General features: G+C 47.8%; 1 protein-coding gene across 1 annotated transcript in view; it reads right to left on the minus strand.

Moving 5' to 3' along the window:
* Positions 1-234: 234 nt before the first annotated feature.
* Positions 235-13,419, minus strand: part of NTSR1 (neurotensin receptor 1) — a 63,792-nt gene continuing 50,607 nt past the window's right edge. The window contains exons 3-4 of the mRNA XM_059827367.1: positions 2,852-2,942; positions 235-484 (exon numbers count right to left, since the gene is read on the minus strand). Of these exons, the coding sequence (XP_059683350.1) occupies positions 235-484; positions 2,852-2,942 (341 nt within the window). The remainder of the gene's footprint in view (positions 485-2,851; positions 2,943-13,419) is intronic.

The following is a 13,419-nucleotide window of genomic DNA, read 5'->3' on the forward strand; positions in this document are numbered from 1 at the left end:
GGATTTATGCCAGACTGAAGTTACAAAACGTGTAGACGTTACTCACAAGAGGCAAGGCCAATGCTTTAAAATAACCTCAAAGTTACTGGCAGCACAAAGCCTATTTTTCCAACAAAGATGACTTTGCTAAACACACTTGTGTTACGTGAATTTGGAGACCGTGCATGAAAGTCACAGAGGCCTCTCTCAAGTTTTGACTCCATGATGAAATGCATTTCCCTTCCTCCTTTGGTGTCAGTATGTAGTTTCCCTTGTGACCTGGCTGGAAAATGTGTGGTTGCTGGAGATGCTGTTGGATTTCCTGGTGAAGGCCAGTCGTTTCTTCTTCTTCCTCCATGGCAGGCACAGGAGTGTGAGTGTAGAGAGGAAGATCTGTCGGAAGTTTGCAGACACCAGGTTGTAGAGGATGGGGTTGATTGCCGAACTGACGTAGAAGAGGACATTTGTCAGCATGTAGAAGTAGTGGTAGAAGTTGAAAAGGAAACTGCAAGGACAGATGAGAGATAAAAATCTAAACAGAGTGTGAAGAACTGAAATAATTCCAAGTCACAAGGGTGAGAAAAACATGAGCTAACCTTTCTCAGCTGGGGACATGAGTTTACCAATGGTGCAGGAGCCACCAGGAAAACATCTATGTTTTCAACTGGGGTTGGCCAAATGTGGGTCTCTCTATAAAGGCCTTACCTCAATCATTAGCAGTTAGAAACTTATTTATGCACTGGGTCCAGACGTGATATTTACCTTGCGCGTTCTTTTTGTCTTTGAAAATAGGCATTCTGGAAACTGAGAAGCCAGATGGAAATTTGTTTCTGTGTCATGCATATACATTAACTTGACTTTTCTGGCTGCAGTTCTGGTCTGTGGAGCCTGCCGAAGAGCCAAGATCCAGCAACAGATGCAGCTCTCTCCTTCCCCCTGGCAGTGAGAGCTCTACCAGCTCATTCAGTGGGTCCCTGGGTTGGGATTTGTCTGTAATTTGGGATAGCATTCTCTATTCCGGGGGCAAGTTGATGATAGCATGCGTTTGAAACATAACCTGACCACCACAATGTAATGTTTTAAACTAGAATTGGTTGAAAATGCTTAGTTATTTTTTTTTCTTTTGGAAATATCTTTCCTTGGGACAACTGAGATTAAGAGCTCTGAGCTGGTAAAGTGTTTCTAAACAACATGGGTCTCATTTTCAGGAAGATGTTCCCCAGGATCATTCATCTCAGTGGAAAATGCAGACCTTTGTTAGTCTGAGCATTGTCTAACAAAAGATAAATAGACGTGTGCTGGAGTACATCACCAGTCCCTCCACACCCCCTCGGCACTGCCAAGTACTGCACGGCCCATCCAGCTCTTACAAGCAGAGTTTCTCTATGTAGTTGTGAAGAATTAATATAGTAAAAATTTCTCTTCTTCAGGGGCAGGCACATGCATTTATAAATGAACACGTCAAGCTGCTGCAAGCTCTTGATTAGCTACCGTACTGATAGTTCACCATTCATAATATGCCTGTGAATTCAATGTTTTCCTAAAATTGCTCATGGCTTTTAAAAGAAGGAAAAAAAAAAAAGTGAATGCAACCACAATGTATAAATTCACAGTAACTGCAGACAGACTTCTCTACCCCTCTTGCTCAAAGCGAATGCAGTCGTTACATAATTGATTGCTGCTTTAAGTGCTTTTCATATAGGAAAGCAAACAAGAAACAACAGTTTGTCCCAGTGTGTGCCTAGAACTCTGTTTTCATGATTGAAGATAGGTTTTGGTTTTTACTACGGATGGATGTACAATTCCATTCAGCAGACTGCTATATTGTAAATTAACTATTTTTTGTGCTTGGAGTTTATGAAATTTTCATGTCTCATAGTTGCTCTGCTTTTTGGTATTGTAGATTTTTTTTTTCTTTTCCTGTTGATGGCAGGAAACAGCCCCGGTCCCAGAGAGAAGAGGGACATAACACCTTGGGGGAAAAGACACATTTTTCACTGAGAGCATCTCATGGTGTCTCAGGCTACCTGGGTGTATATCCCCAGACAGCATTAATGCTTAATTGTGCCATTTAAAATGAATAATCTCTTCTGTGGCTGCTTTGCTGAGGAACCTGCCCTGAGGCGGCAGAAAGGCTGCACGGAGCTGCTCGTGTGCCCTTGCACGCCTGCGAACAGCACACGTGAATTCAGCGTAGGTGTACAATTAGCCCCAAACTTTCTGAGCATCTGGACATTTTCTAATCAGTGGCAACTGCTAGTATTTAATTTTGATCCACTCCCTGCAAAACCCAGTAAATAACCTGCCCCAGACTCAGTAAGCAGCACAGTTATTTCCCCACCTGTGTAATCTCTCCTGTCACTAAGGAAATGTGGCGTCGCGGAGCTAAATTGTGTGCTGACAGGAGCTGCTCCGTCTTAGGGCCGGTGATCGATATCTCCGCCACGGAGACAGCAATCCACTTCGGATGTATAAAACCCCCCTGTCCAAATGTCATTTCATCAAGGACTGTCAGAGGTGAATATCCATCGCCGTTGTTAACGGGGGCGATTCTGTGGTCGCAGCCACAGAAGGAAGGGCATGCTGATGCTTGTCGGTTCAAGCTAACGCTTCCTTCACCCACGCCTGGGGGGGTTAGATGATAAAACTAGGACTCTTAATTTGGCTGGCAAACGCGGTATGAAATCCAAAAGAAAGAAACAAAGCAACAGTTAGGAGGTTGAGGCTTTAACCGCTCGCGTGGAGAACGCCTTTGCTCCCGGACCCCCCACCTCCACCCCCAAGCCCGCTGGTGCCCCGGCAGCCCCGGCTCCAGCCTGACCCCGCACCCCGTCCTGGCGTGGGGGGGCTCGTCCCCCGAGTCGTGACTCACTCTGTCCAGTGACTGGAGGGGACATAGCAGAACATGAGACGCCGTATGTGATAAGGGAGCCAACAGACCACGAAGGCAATCACCACAGCACCTGCAAGGTATGAGAAAAGCCCGTTAGTTTTCGTGAGCAATTCTTCATCGGGGGTGAAAAAGTGACTGTCTGTGTGGTGTTTATCACTGTGAACCATTTTCCTAAAGCCTCACTTTGTTCTGTTGCTGTTGTGCAAAGAATTAATAACCCCGAGGGACAACCAGCCTGCAAATGTCTGTAAAAAGAAGCATAACAGAAATAATAGAAAACAGCAATAAGGATGGGGGCAGTGCCATTACGAATGAAAGGAGGCAGGATGCAGATAAAGGGCTGCTGATGCCTAGTTCAGACACTGGCTTAAACGAAACTGCATCTGTCCTTCTGTTTCATGCCTTCGTGGCACGGGGTATTTTGTCCAAAGTACTCGCCGAGACGGTTAGCGTATGTTTTTCATCCAGGTAGACAGGGAGCCAGGGACACTATAATCCCATTAGTTCGTTACGCAGAGCCGCTGGCCGCAGTCCCCACGGTGCTGGGGATCATTAAACAGCCTCAGGACCTGCTTTCTGGTGGCAGGGCTTGTCCTTTTGTTCTACCTTTGTGCAATACCTGAGACAGTGATTACAAGACGTTTGGGTCTGGACATTGCCATAATAAAAATGATTAATTAAAGGGTAAGCAGAGAAAGATGATATCTTTTTTTCCTTTCCAGATTCCTGCCGAGGGACATCAAACAATGAAAACCAAAATGCAACAACTCTGAAGGTTAAAAGTGCTGTTGGTAGCGTGCGTTTGTCAATCTGGATTAAAAAGTAGCTATATCAGGCAATCAAGGGAAAGATTTATTTCCTTTTGTAATATGCATTTCAACCTCTGTATGAAATGACAGGATTCTGGCAGAATCCTAGCAGGAAATAAAGAAATCTCAGTTAAAGCGTAACACAATAAAAGACAAGAAGAACATCAAGGCTAAATAAAATAATTATGTTAATTTTTTATCCCAAATTTGCTCTACAGAGAGTAAGGGCCGCATCGCTCTTGTCCTTTATGTGACCTGTAAAGGGCTAGGAAGCAGCAAAGCTCTCTCACAGGGCTACGCACCACCAGTGCAATGCGGATTTGGCACATGGAGGCAAAGGCTGCTTTTCCTTCTGCCTTGGGATTGAAAATATTTACGTGGATATGTCCCAAACCCAGATGCTGTCATCCCACAGGGACTATGCTATAGCTCATCGAGGAGATATGCAGAAGGTGTGTTTCCCTTGAAAGACGTGGTCCAGAAGGAGCAAGTCTGGCTGTGGTTGCATCTCCCCATCACCATTACTCAGCCAAGAGGCACAGGGGAGGCTTCAGTAACACAGTGGGGAGGGAAGCGTCTGTGCCCTATTTTTGTGGGTGTCATCACTCGCAGAGTCACTGCCTAATTTGTACAGAAATTAAATAATTCCTGGTGTCCAGCTCCATACTCACAGTGTTACTTCAACTCCATGTGCTACCTCTTTCATTAAACACATAACTAACAATGGAGATGGTTATATTCTTTTAGCATCAGCCTGCATGATGTATGACAGCATCTTCCAGGAATGTTGCAAAAGCCATTTATTCAATAAAGTTTTAGGCAGCTGAAGGGACATGTTTTGGAAAGAAGGCTAGAGGGTCTGTTTTCATTCTCCTGTCCAAGCGAATTCATTATTTCAATCTGACTATTTTTGGCTGCTATATGGTCATTGTGATCGCAGCTGTAATTCCTCACTAGACCGCCTGCAGCTCTGCCGACGCCATCGAGTGAATGAATTTGACCCGCGTCTGATCCTGCCCTGAGGAGCTTTGCTGGGACTTTGCTGGAGACACCCCAAAAATGACGTGTGGCACCGGAGAAGTGGGGAGGTCCACCAGGAAGTTCGGGGGGAGCGCTGGATGCCTGCCTTGCCCTTCCATGTTTCTGGGCACCTGCTTTTGGCCGCCTCCAGAAATTAATTTCTCTGTCGGATGGACCTTCGGTTTGCCCTGCACGGAGCAGTGCACCCAGGACTCCCCAGGAGATCCCTTCCAGGGGCCACAGGAGAAGCGATTCTCTCCAGCCTCTCCCCCTCCATCCATCAGCCTCGGGCCTACAGGAACGAGCCAAGATCACAGCTCCAGGCACACAGAATCACAGAATCATTAAGGTTGGAAAAGACCTGTAAGATCATCAAGTCCAACCATCAACCCAACACCACCATGCCCATTAAACCATCTGCTTTCCCAGTGCCTGTACAGGATTAGCTGGATTTTCAGGCTGCGAAAGCAGCTTCCCAAGTGGCTCCCAACACAAGTTCATTTGTGCACATCATAATTTTTGCAGAAGCCTCCATGCGCTGGCACTTCCCGGCTGCTTGCCCCGGCATGTGGCTCTTTAAGAACAGCAGGATCTGGATTCTTTCTGCAGCCAGTTTTAGGAGTCTCACACATCTGCCTGTTAAATTTACCAACAGGTTAAATGAAAGTGGTTTTCTCCTGGTAAAGGATCTCTGCTTCTGTTGCTCAGACAGTGCTGTGCCAAATAATACGGAGGCAGAGATCTATAGCAGCAAAAACACATATTGAGAGAAATGCCTGCTTAACCTCAGCAAACAAATAGTCAATTAAGTAATCTGTGGTAATTCTGTAATATCACATGCAATCACGCTGTAATTAAACCTCTATTAAACACATGGCTAAGTGCGTTGGAGACACTTACGGTCTGATTTTGAAACCCCAGCTGGGTCGCACGCTGTGCGGTTCTGCACCACCGGCCTCCACCACACAGATTAGGAGACCCTGACCTGCATTTGTCACCCTTAATCTGTATGTTTCAATTTTATCGTACAAGGAATCGAGCAGATTTAGGGTGGAAATCCTGCCCTGTTGGGTTCCCTCCCCAGGGACGAATCTGAAACGTGGGAACGTGTTGACTTTCATCTAACACAGCGTGGAAGTACCCTTTTTCTGCCTGATACCTGGTGCCCTTTGTTGCTGTCTTGTGCCTCCCCGGGCACATGCTTATCAAAACAGATGAGTTGTAAAACAAGCAATGGGCAAAGTGGCTGCCAAAATGACTTTTGATTATTGTTACTGGCTCCTAGGACCTGTTCTCCATCATCTGGAGCACAAGTCTGATGGGGAGCGGCTGAGGGAGCTGGGGTTGTTCAGTCTGGAGAAGAGGAGGCTGAGGGGAGACCTTATCGCTCTCTACAACTGCCTGAAAGGGGGTTGTGGTGAGGGGGGTGTTGGTCTCTTCTCCCAAGTGATGAGTGACGGGACAAGAGGAAATGGCCTCAAGTTGCGCCAGGGGAGGTTCAGATTGGATATTAGGAAAAATTTCTTTACTGAGAGAGTGGTGAGACACTGGAATAAACTGCCCAGGGAGGTGGTGGAGTCACCATCACTGGAGGTGTTTAAGGAATGTGTGGATGAAGCACGGCAGGACATGGTTTAGTGGGCATGGTGGGGTTGCTGGTTGATGGTTGGACTCGATAATCTTACAGGTCTTTTCCAACCTTAGGGATTCTGTGATTCTGTGATTCTGTGATCTGGGGATGATGAAGAAACCCCCCTTCACACAGGGGTTTCTTTGGTGGAGTAAGGTGGGGCAGGTCAGCCTGGTAGAGCTGAGCACTGCTTGGGGAAGAATTCAACCCAAGGTGTGGCGGGGGTGACTGTCTGGAATGGTGTTTGTGAGGTCGGAGATTTCCTGCCTCTGCTTTTTGAACTAAAAATAAACCAGACCCATCTCTTACTTCTAATTAATTCAATGTGATTTTCACAGGAGCTGGGCTGCTCCATGAACTTCTCTTTCCCACATTTGAGAAAACAAGGTGCCAAATCTGTGAGCCCAGGGCTGGGGAGTGGAGAGGAGACCCAAGCAAGCTGACCCTGGCATGCCGGGGATGCTGGGGAATGATCCTTCCACCCAGCTGCATCTTCATTTCCCTTCTAAATCAAACTCCCAATCTAAAAGTGTATTAAAACCTGAATTATTGCATCCTGTGGCTTTCTATTTTGTCTTATAATGGCTCTATTCTCTGTCCATTTGAACCGTATCCCAAGGAAGAAGGGGAGAGAGGAAGGAGAAGCAACGGAGAAACGAGCCCTTGTTTGTTTATTGCGCAGGAAGTCCTGCAGAGGGAAACATAAATTCTGAGTGACATCTTTTTCATTGTGCAAAAGAAGATTTAACCTGTGCCAGTCTTGATTTTCAGACTAAACTAGATGTGGAAGCAATCCTGGAAGTTAAATTATATTAGATCGCACTGAGTATTTTATTTTACCTTGTGTGTATCCTGTAGCTGAGGCTGGGAGACAGCCCTTCTCCAGGGCCAACATCTCAAAAAACTCACGTTGGGTTAGTGGGAGCGCGGAGCAATACATCATGTGTAAAAAGTCCCTGGTGGGTGCCTGGTGGCCAGCTCGGCTGAGCACGGGAGCTGTGCTCGGGAGGGGTTTTCAGCCCCCTGTCCCTCTTCCGGGGCCATCTGAGGCTCTGTGTGACTCAGAGCACCGGGACGGTGATGGGGAATGAGCCGCCGCTGCTGACTCGCACAGGACCCCAGGGATCTGCTGCGGTGCAAAGCACTTGGATGGTGATTTCCTCCTAGCTTTAGCTCTTCCATCCCCTCCAGGGTCCTCCTGAGTCACAGCCCTGCGGCTCTGCGGCTCCGGGGTGGCCCTCGGTGAGGGTATCCCTCCGTCCTGTCCTCCTTTCTCTCCAGGAGAGGGAAAAAAAAGAGATGCTGCTCCCTCTTTTAACCACCTCCACTGCTGCTAAGGCCTCCAGAAAAGCTCATATCCATCCTTCCTTGATAGTTTTCTTCAGGTTATTTTGGCCAATTTCTTTCTTTTTCTCTGCATTTCAAGGGGAGCTGAAACGCATACAGCTGGGGAACAGCGTGTTCTAATTTTGGAGCAAAGGAAGGAGCTGTTTGGGTAGGTACTGACCCATCTGAACAACACCTCTCAGCCTTTTCTGCATTTCAGCTCATCAGCGGCCGTGTGTCTCCAACGCTGCCCCAGGAATGCAAACTCCAGCTGGTACAGAATAACGTATATGACAGTGTTATGGGGCTCATGTCAGGGATTTGCATTAATGCCGATTCCTGGAGAAAGAGTCCTTGTGCCTTCAAAGCTCTGGAGTTTTATATACTTACCTAGTCAATGCCATTACAAGACAATCTCTCACAAAGGGGAGCAAGTGTCACCATGACGTTTGATATGAGAGATGGTAAAAGCTGGGCCAAGTGTAGATGTAGCTGGCACTGCCTAGTTAAACCTCGAGGTGCTGTTTATATTAACAAGCTGCACTACCTGACAGGTCGTAGGCAATATTTATACCAGCGGGCCCCAAACTAGGGATTACGGCAGCTGCAAGGGTGGGTATAAGCCTAGTAAAATTAAAACTGCTTATGCTGGTATTTGGGTCGCAAGGCTGCAGAAGAAAGGATTTCCATAAAAGTCGATAACAACCAGTGGAGATTGGGGACCACTAGTATGCACCAGTAGTACTCAGGAGAGCAAAGAAGGAGAAACTGGGAATAGCAATGGGCCTGGGGAGCCCTCAGCTCCTTTAAACACCGCTGAAAACGCCGCATTTGCTGGATACAATCCCCCTGTGCTCTTACACATGTTGCTGGGCACTGTAAACATTAGATTTGACTCCTTTATTTCCATTCCCAGCAGCCAGAGATCTGCTGTTTATCTTTCTGTATCATTTTCCTTCTTTTTTTTCTTACTGGGGGAGGATTGTCTCTTTTTGTGTCTCTTTTTTGGATTATGGGGTAGAAGATGCTATCTTACTTGAAAGGAGCCATGCTCCCCAAAATACTTCTTTGTTAATGGTGGTGAGGCAGCACAGTGAATAGAAAAACCTTTTGGCATGCAAAGCCAATGTATTTTACTCAGACTACATTCCCCAGTCCTGATTTTCAATGGCTTCAGCTGACAGATTTGAAAATGGATATGAATTCCTGCCCCTGCTCACACTGGTGATTAAATCGTCCACTGGCACCGGTTTCATCCATGAGGAGCAAGGCAGAAAATGAAGGTTAAAGCCAGCCCAAGAACAGGCTCCAACAAGCAGCATGTCACTGCTGACCCAGTGCAAACTGGGGTCTCTTCCCCAGTTTCCTTCTAAGGTAATTATTTTTTTTTGGAAGTTGAAGAAGTTGCTTGATTCCATTTAAACTCCATTCGTGCCATTCCTCCCGGGGATGTCCAGGTGTTTGGAGGAGAAGGAAGAAGAAAGAAAATTTCTCTTTTGAAAGATAGATAAGGGCTCCCATCTTCTCCTCACCAGGTTCGAGGCTCTTTCTATTTGGCAAGATCAGGTATAGTCTGAACTGGCATCCTCTGCAGCCCCTTTCTTCTTTCCCCTCCAGTTTTGAGTTTCATGTGTCCTTTGTTCCTCCCAGAATAGTTTCTGCTCTCCAGGGGGACCCTGGGGCTGTATTTACTGCATGCTTCTGCAGTGACTAAAGCCCTGGCCAGACTTTATGTTTAAAAATACATCAGTTAGCCTTTTAAACACTCATATGGACAGGGTTTAACACCTGGAAAATCTGCTTGCTGGGCTTGACCAGCCTTAGGGTTGTCTTCAGAGGTGCGGCCACGAGAGCCTGCATCCCAGTAGGAATGCCTTGCCAGCACGAGCTGCGGTGCCAGCCAAGGGACACGTCCTGGGAGAGGAGAAAAAAGAGTCTCCCTGTCCCAAGAGGTGCAGCCATGGTCCCTTTCTGCTCCTCAGAGGGTGTTTATAGAGCGATTCTGCTCTCTTTATGTCACTTGGCAGGCTGTAAAGTAAACCTACGTGTACAAACATCTCTGGGAGATATATACAGCTGTTATATAGCTAATTTATCCTCCTGAATTTCAATCTGACACTTCAGCCGTTAAACTCAGCTTCCACTCACGCTTAATGTCACGGGGGTTTTGCTGAACTCCACTTGGAGTTGCTCAGATGTTTTATTAGGGACACAAACTGCCATGAATTTAGTTCCTTTTTGCAAAAGAAATGGTTCATGGACAAATCTGATTTCCTTAGAATATAGGAATTATGAAATACAACTGTTTAAGGAGCAGATTTTCAGACTGGTGCTCTTCTGTGTATTGTGGCTGCAAAGTATTTGCTATTTGTTATTCCTGTTTGCGGGATGGTTACACTAAATCTCATAGCAATATTCTCCTCCTGAAATAGATAGCTCAGACTTGGAACATCAGTGAGGAGAAATGAATGAACTCTTCAAAACATTTGTTCAGAAGGGGAATTATTAATGCACAAATTAATGAAATGCAGGCCACATGGATACTTCATTAATACTTGGCCTTTTGTATTGGGTTTGCGTGGCAGCGCTTTGGTAGCAGGGGGGGCTACAGGGGTGGCTTCTGCGAGAAGCTGCTAGAAGCTTCTCCTATGTCTGATAGAGCCAATGCCAGCCGACTCCAAGACGGATCTGCCACTGGCTAAGGCTGAGCTAATCAGCAACAGTGGTAGCGCCTCTGTGATAACATATTTAAGAAGGGCTGAAAAACCAGGAAGAGGCAGCCGGAGAAGAGAGGAGTGAGAATATGTGAGAGAAACAACTCTGCAGACACCAAGGTCAGTGAAGAAGGAGGGGGAGGAGAGGCTCCAGGCGCCGGAGCAGAGATTCCCCTGCAGCCCGTGGTGAAGACCATGGTGAAGCAGGTTGTCCCCCTGCAGCCCATGGAGGTCCATGGTGGAGCAGATATCCACCTGCAGCCCGTGGAGGACCCCACGCTGGAGCAGGTGGATGCCTGAAGGAGGCTGTGGTCCTGTGGGAAGCCCATGCTGGAGCAGGCTCCTGGCAGGACCTGTGGAGCCGTGGAGAGAGGAGCCCACGCTGGAGCAGGTTTGCTGGCAGGACTTGCGATCCCGCGGGGGACCCGCATTGGAGCAGTCTGTTCCTGAAGGACTGCACCCCGTGGAACGGACCCATGCTGGAGCAGTTCGTGAAGAACTGCAGCCCGTGGGAAGAACCCACATTGGAGAAGTTCGTGGAGAACTGTCTCCTGTGGGAGGGACCCCACGCTGGAGCAGGGGAAGAGTGTGAGGAGGAAGGAGCGGCAGAAACAGCGTGTGATGAACTGACCGCAACCCCCATTCCCCGTCCCCCTGCGCCGCTCGGGGGGGGGGGAAGAGGTTCGGGAGTGAAGTTGAGCCCGGGAAGAAGGGAGGGGTGGGGGGAAGGTGTTGCTTTTTAAGATTTGGTTTTACTTCTCATTATCCTACTCTGATTTTGATTGGTAATAAATTAAACTAATTTCCCCAAGTCAAGTCTATTTTGCCCATGATGGTAACTGGTGAGTGATCTCCCTATGTCCTTATCTCGACCTACGAGCCTTTTCCTCATATTTTCTCTCCCCTGTCCAGCTGAGGAAGGGGAGTGAGTGAGAAGCTGTGTGGTGATTAGTCCGGCTGGGCTTAAACCACGACAGTCTTTTTGGCGCCCAACGTGGGGCTCGAGGAATTCAAGATAAGGACAGTAATTGGGAGAGGTAATGGGCAAAATACGGACTGAACAATGTTAGAGTGCAGAATGATCATGGGGAATTTTTGTTGTTGTAATTGTGGTGAAAGGACGAGGGGTGGATTGTGTGTAAATTGTCCACTTTTGTTTGGTGTTGTGATGATTTTATTTTGATTTTGCTGTGGGTAATTCTTTTTTGTTGATGTGAGTGAAGTTTGTGAACATTGTATTATGAATGTAGATTTTAATGATCATTTGTAAATATGTGATTCACAGAGGCGAGGGGTGGAATGTATTGGGTTTGCGTGGCAGCGCTTTGGTAGCAGGGGGGGCTACAGGGGTGGCTTCTGCGAGAAGCTGCTAGAAGCTTCTCCTATGTCTGATAGAGCCAATGCCAGCCGACTCCAAGACGGATCTGCCACTGGCTAAGGCTGAGCTAATCAGCAACAGTGGTAGCGCCTCTGTGATAACATATTTAAGAAGGGCTGAAAAACCAGGAAGAGGCAGCCGGAGAAGAGAGGAGTGAGAATATGTGAGAGAAACAACTCTGCAGACACCAAGGTCAGTGAAGAAGGAGGGGGAGGAGAGGCTCCAGGCGCCGGAGCAGAGATTCCCCTGCAGCCCGTGGTGAAGACCATGGTGAAGCAGGTTGTCCCCCTGCAGCCCATGGAGGTCCATGGTGGAGCAGATATCCACCTGCAGCCCGTGGAGGACCCCACGCTGGAGCAGGTGGATGCCTGAAGGAGGCTGTGGTCCTGTGGGAAGCCCATGCTGGAGCAGGCTCCTGGCAGGACCTGTGGAGCCGTGGAGAGAGGAGCCCACGCTGGAGCAGGTTTGCTGGCAGGACTTGCGATCCCGCGGGGGACCCGCATTGGAGCAGTCTGTTCCTGAAGGACTGCACCCCGTGGAACGGACCCATGCTGGAGCAGTTCGTGAAGAACTGCAGCCCGTGGGAAGAACCCACATTGGAGAAGTTCGTGGAGAACTGTCTCCTGTGGGAGGGACCCCACGCTGGAGCAGGGGAAGAGTGTGAGGAGGAAGGAGCGGCAGAAACAGCGTGTGATGAACTGACCGCAACCCCCATTCCCCGTCCCCCTGCGCCGCTCGGGGGGGGGGGAAGAGGTTCGGGAGTGAAGTTGAGCCCGGGAAGAAGGGAGGGGTGGGGGGAAGGTGTTGCTTTTTAAGATTTGGTTTTACTTCTCATTATCCTACTCTGATTTTGATTGGTAATAAATTAAACTAATTTCCCCAAGTCAAGTCTATTTTGCCCATGATGGTAACTGGTGAGTGATCTCCCTATGTCCTTATCTCGACCTACGAGCCTTTTCCTCATATTTTCTCTCCCCTGTCCAGCTGAGGAAGGGGAGTGAGTGAGAAGCTGTGTGGTGATTAGTCCGGCTGGGCTTAAACCACGACACCTTTGTCTACTATTACTTGAAGAAATGCAGAGACCCCAAAATCATAATTTAAAAATTCTTAGATATTCAGTAAAAAAATATAGTTTGAATTCATCTCCTAAAAAGCATCTTACTGAAGCATCACCCTGTCAGCTGTGGGAGACTGAAGGGTATTCTTTTAATTGGTTAAACCTCTCTAAGTGCTTTATAATTGCTTTCACTAAGCAGCTTCTGTAATGGAGCAAACGCTACCTGGAACTGATCCCATTTTAATAGGCTTAGCCAACATCCACCCAGGGACGTGCAAAGCCTCCACTTGATGTCCATCAGTTTGTCTCAACATTGTTATCAGAGCTCAGCTGTGCCGTTCGGTAACTCCTCCCTTCCATCCACGGCAGGAAAAGATCTGACAGGGAGAAGGGGAGATATTGAGGGCTGCTCGGAGAATGGGCTGCAGGCTAGAGTACTGATGGGGACAATCAGTCCATGTCACAAAACTGTCCCCTTTCAAGAAGATATGTTGGCCAAAGAGTGCTTTCAGCTTGAACAAAGCTCAAATGCGCCCTCATGAATGCTCATATGCCCCATTAAATTCAACAAAGGCAAGTGTAGGGTACTGCACCTGGGGAGGAATAACCCCAG

This window comes from Gavia stellata, chromosome 20, assembly GCF_030936135.1.
Source record: "Gavia stellata isolate bGavSte3 chromosome 20, bGavSte3.hap2, whole genome shotgun sequence".
Classification (NCBI taxonomy): domain Eukaryota; kingdom Metazoa; phylum Chordata; class Aves; order Gaviiformes; family Gaviidae; genus Gavia; species Gavia stellata.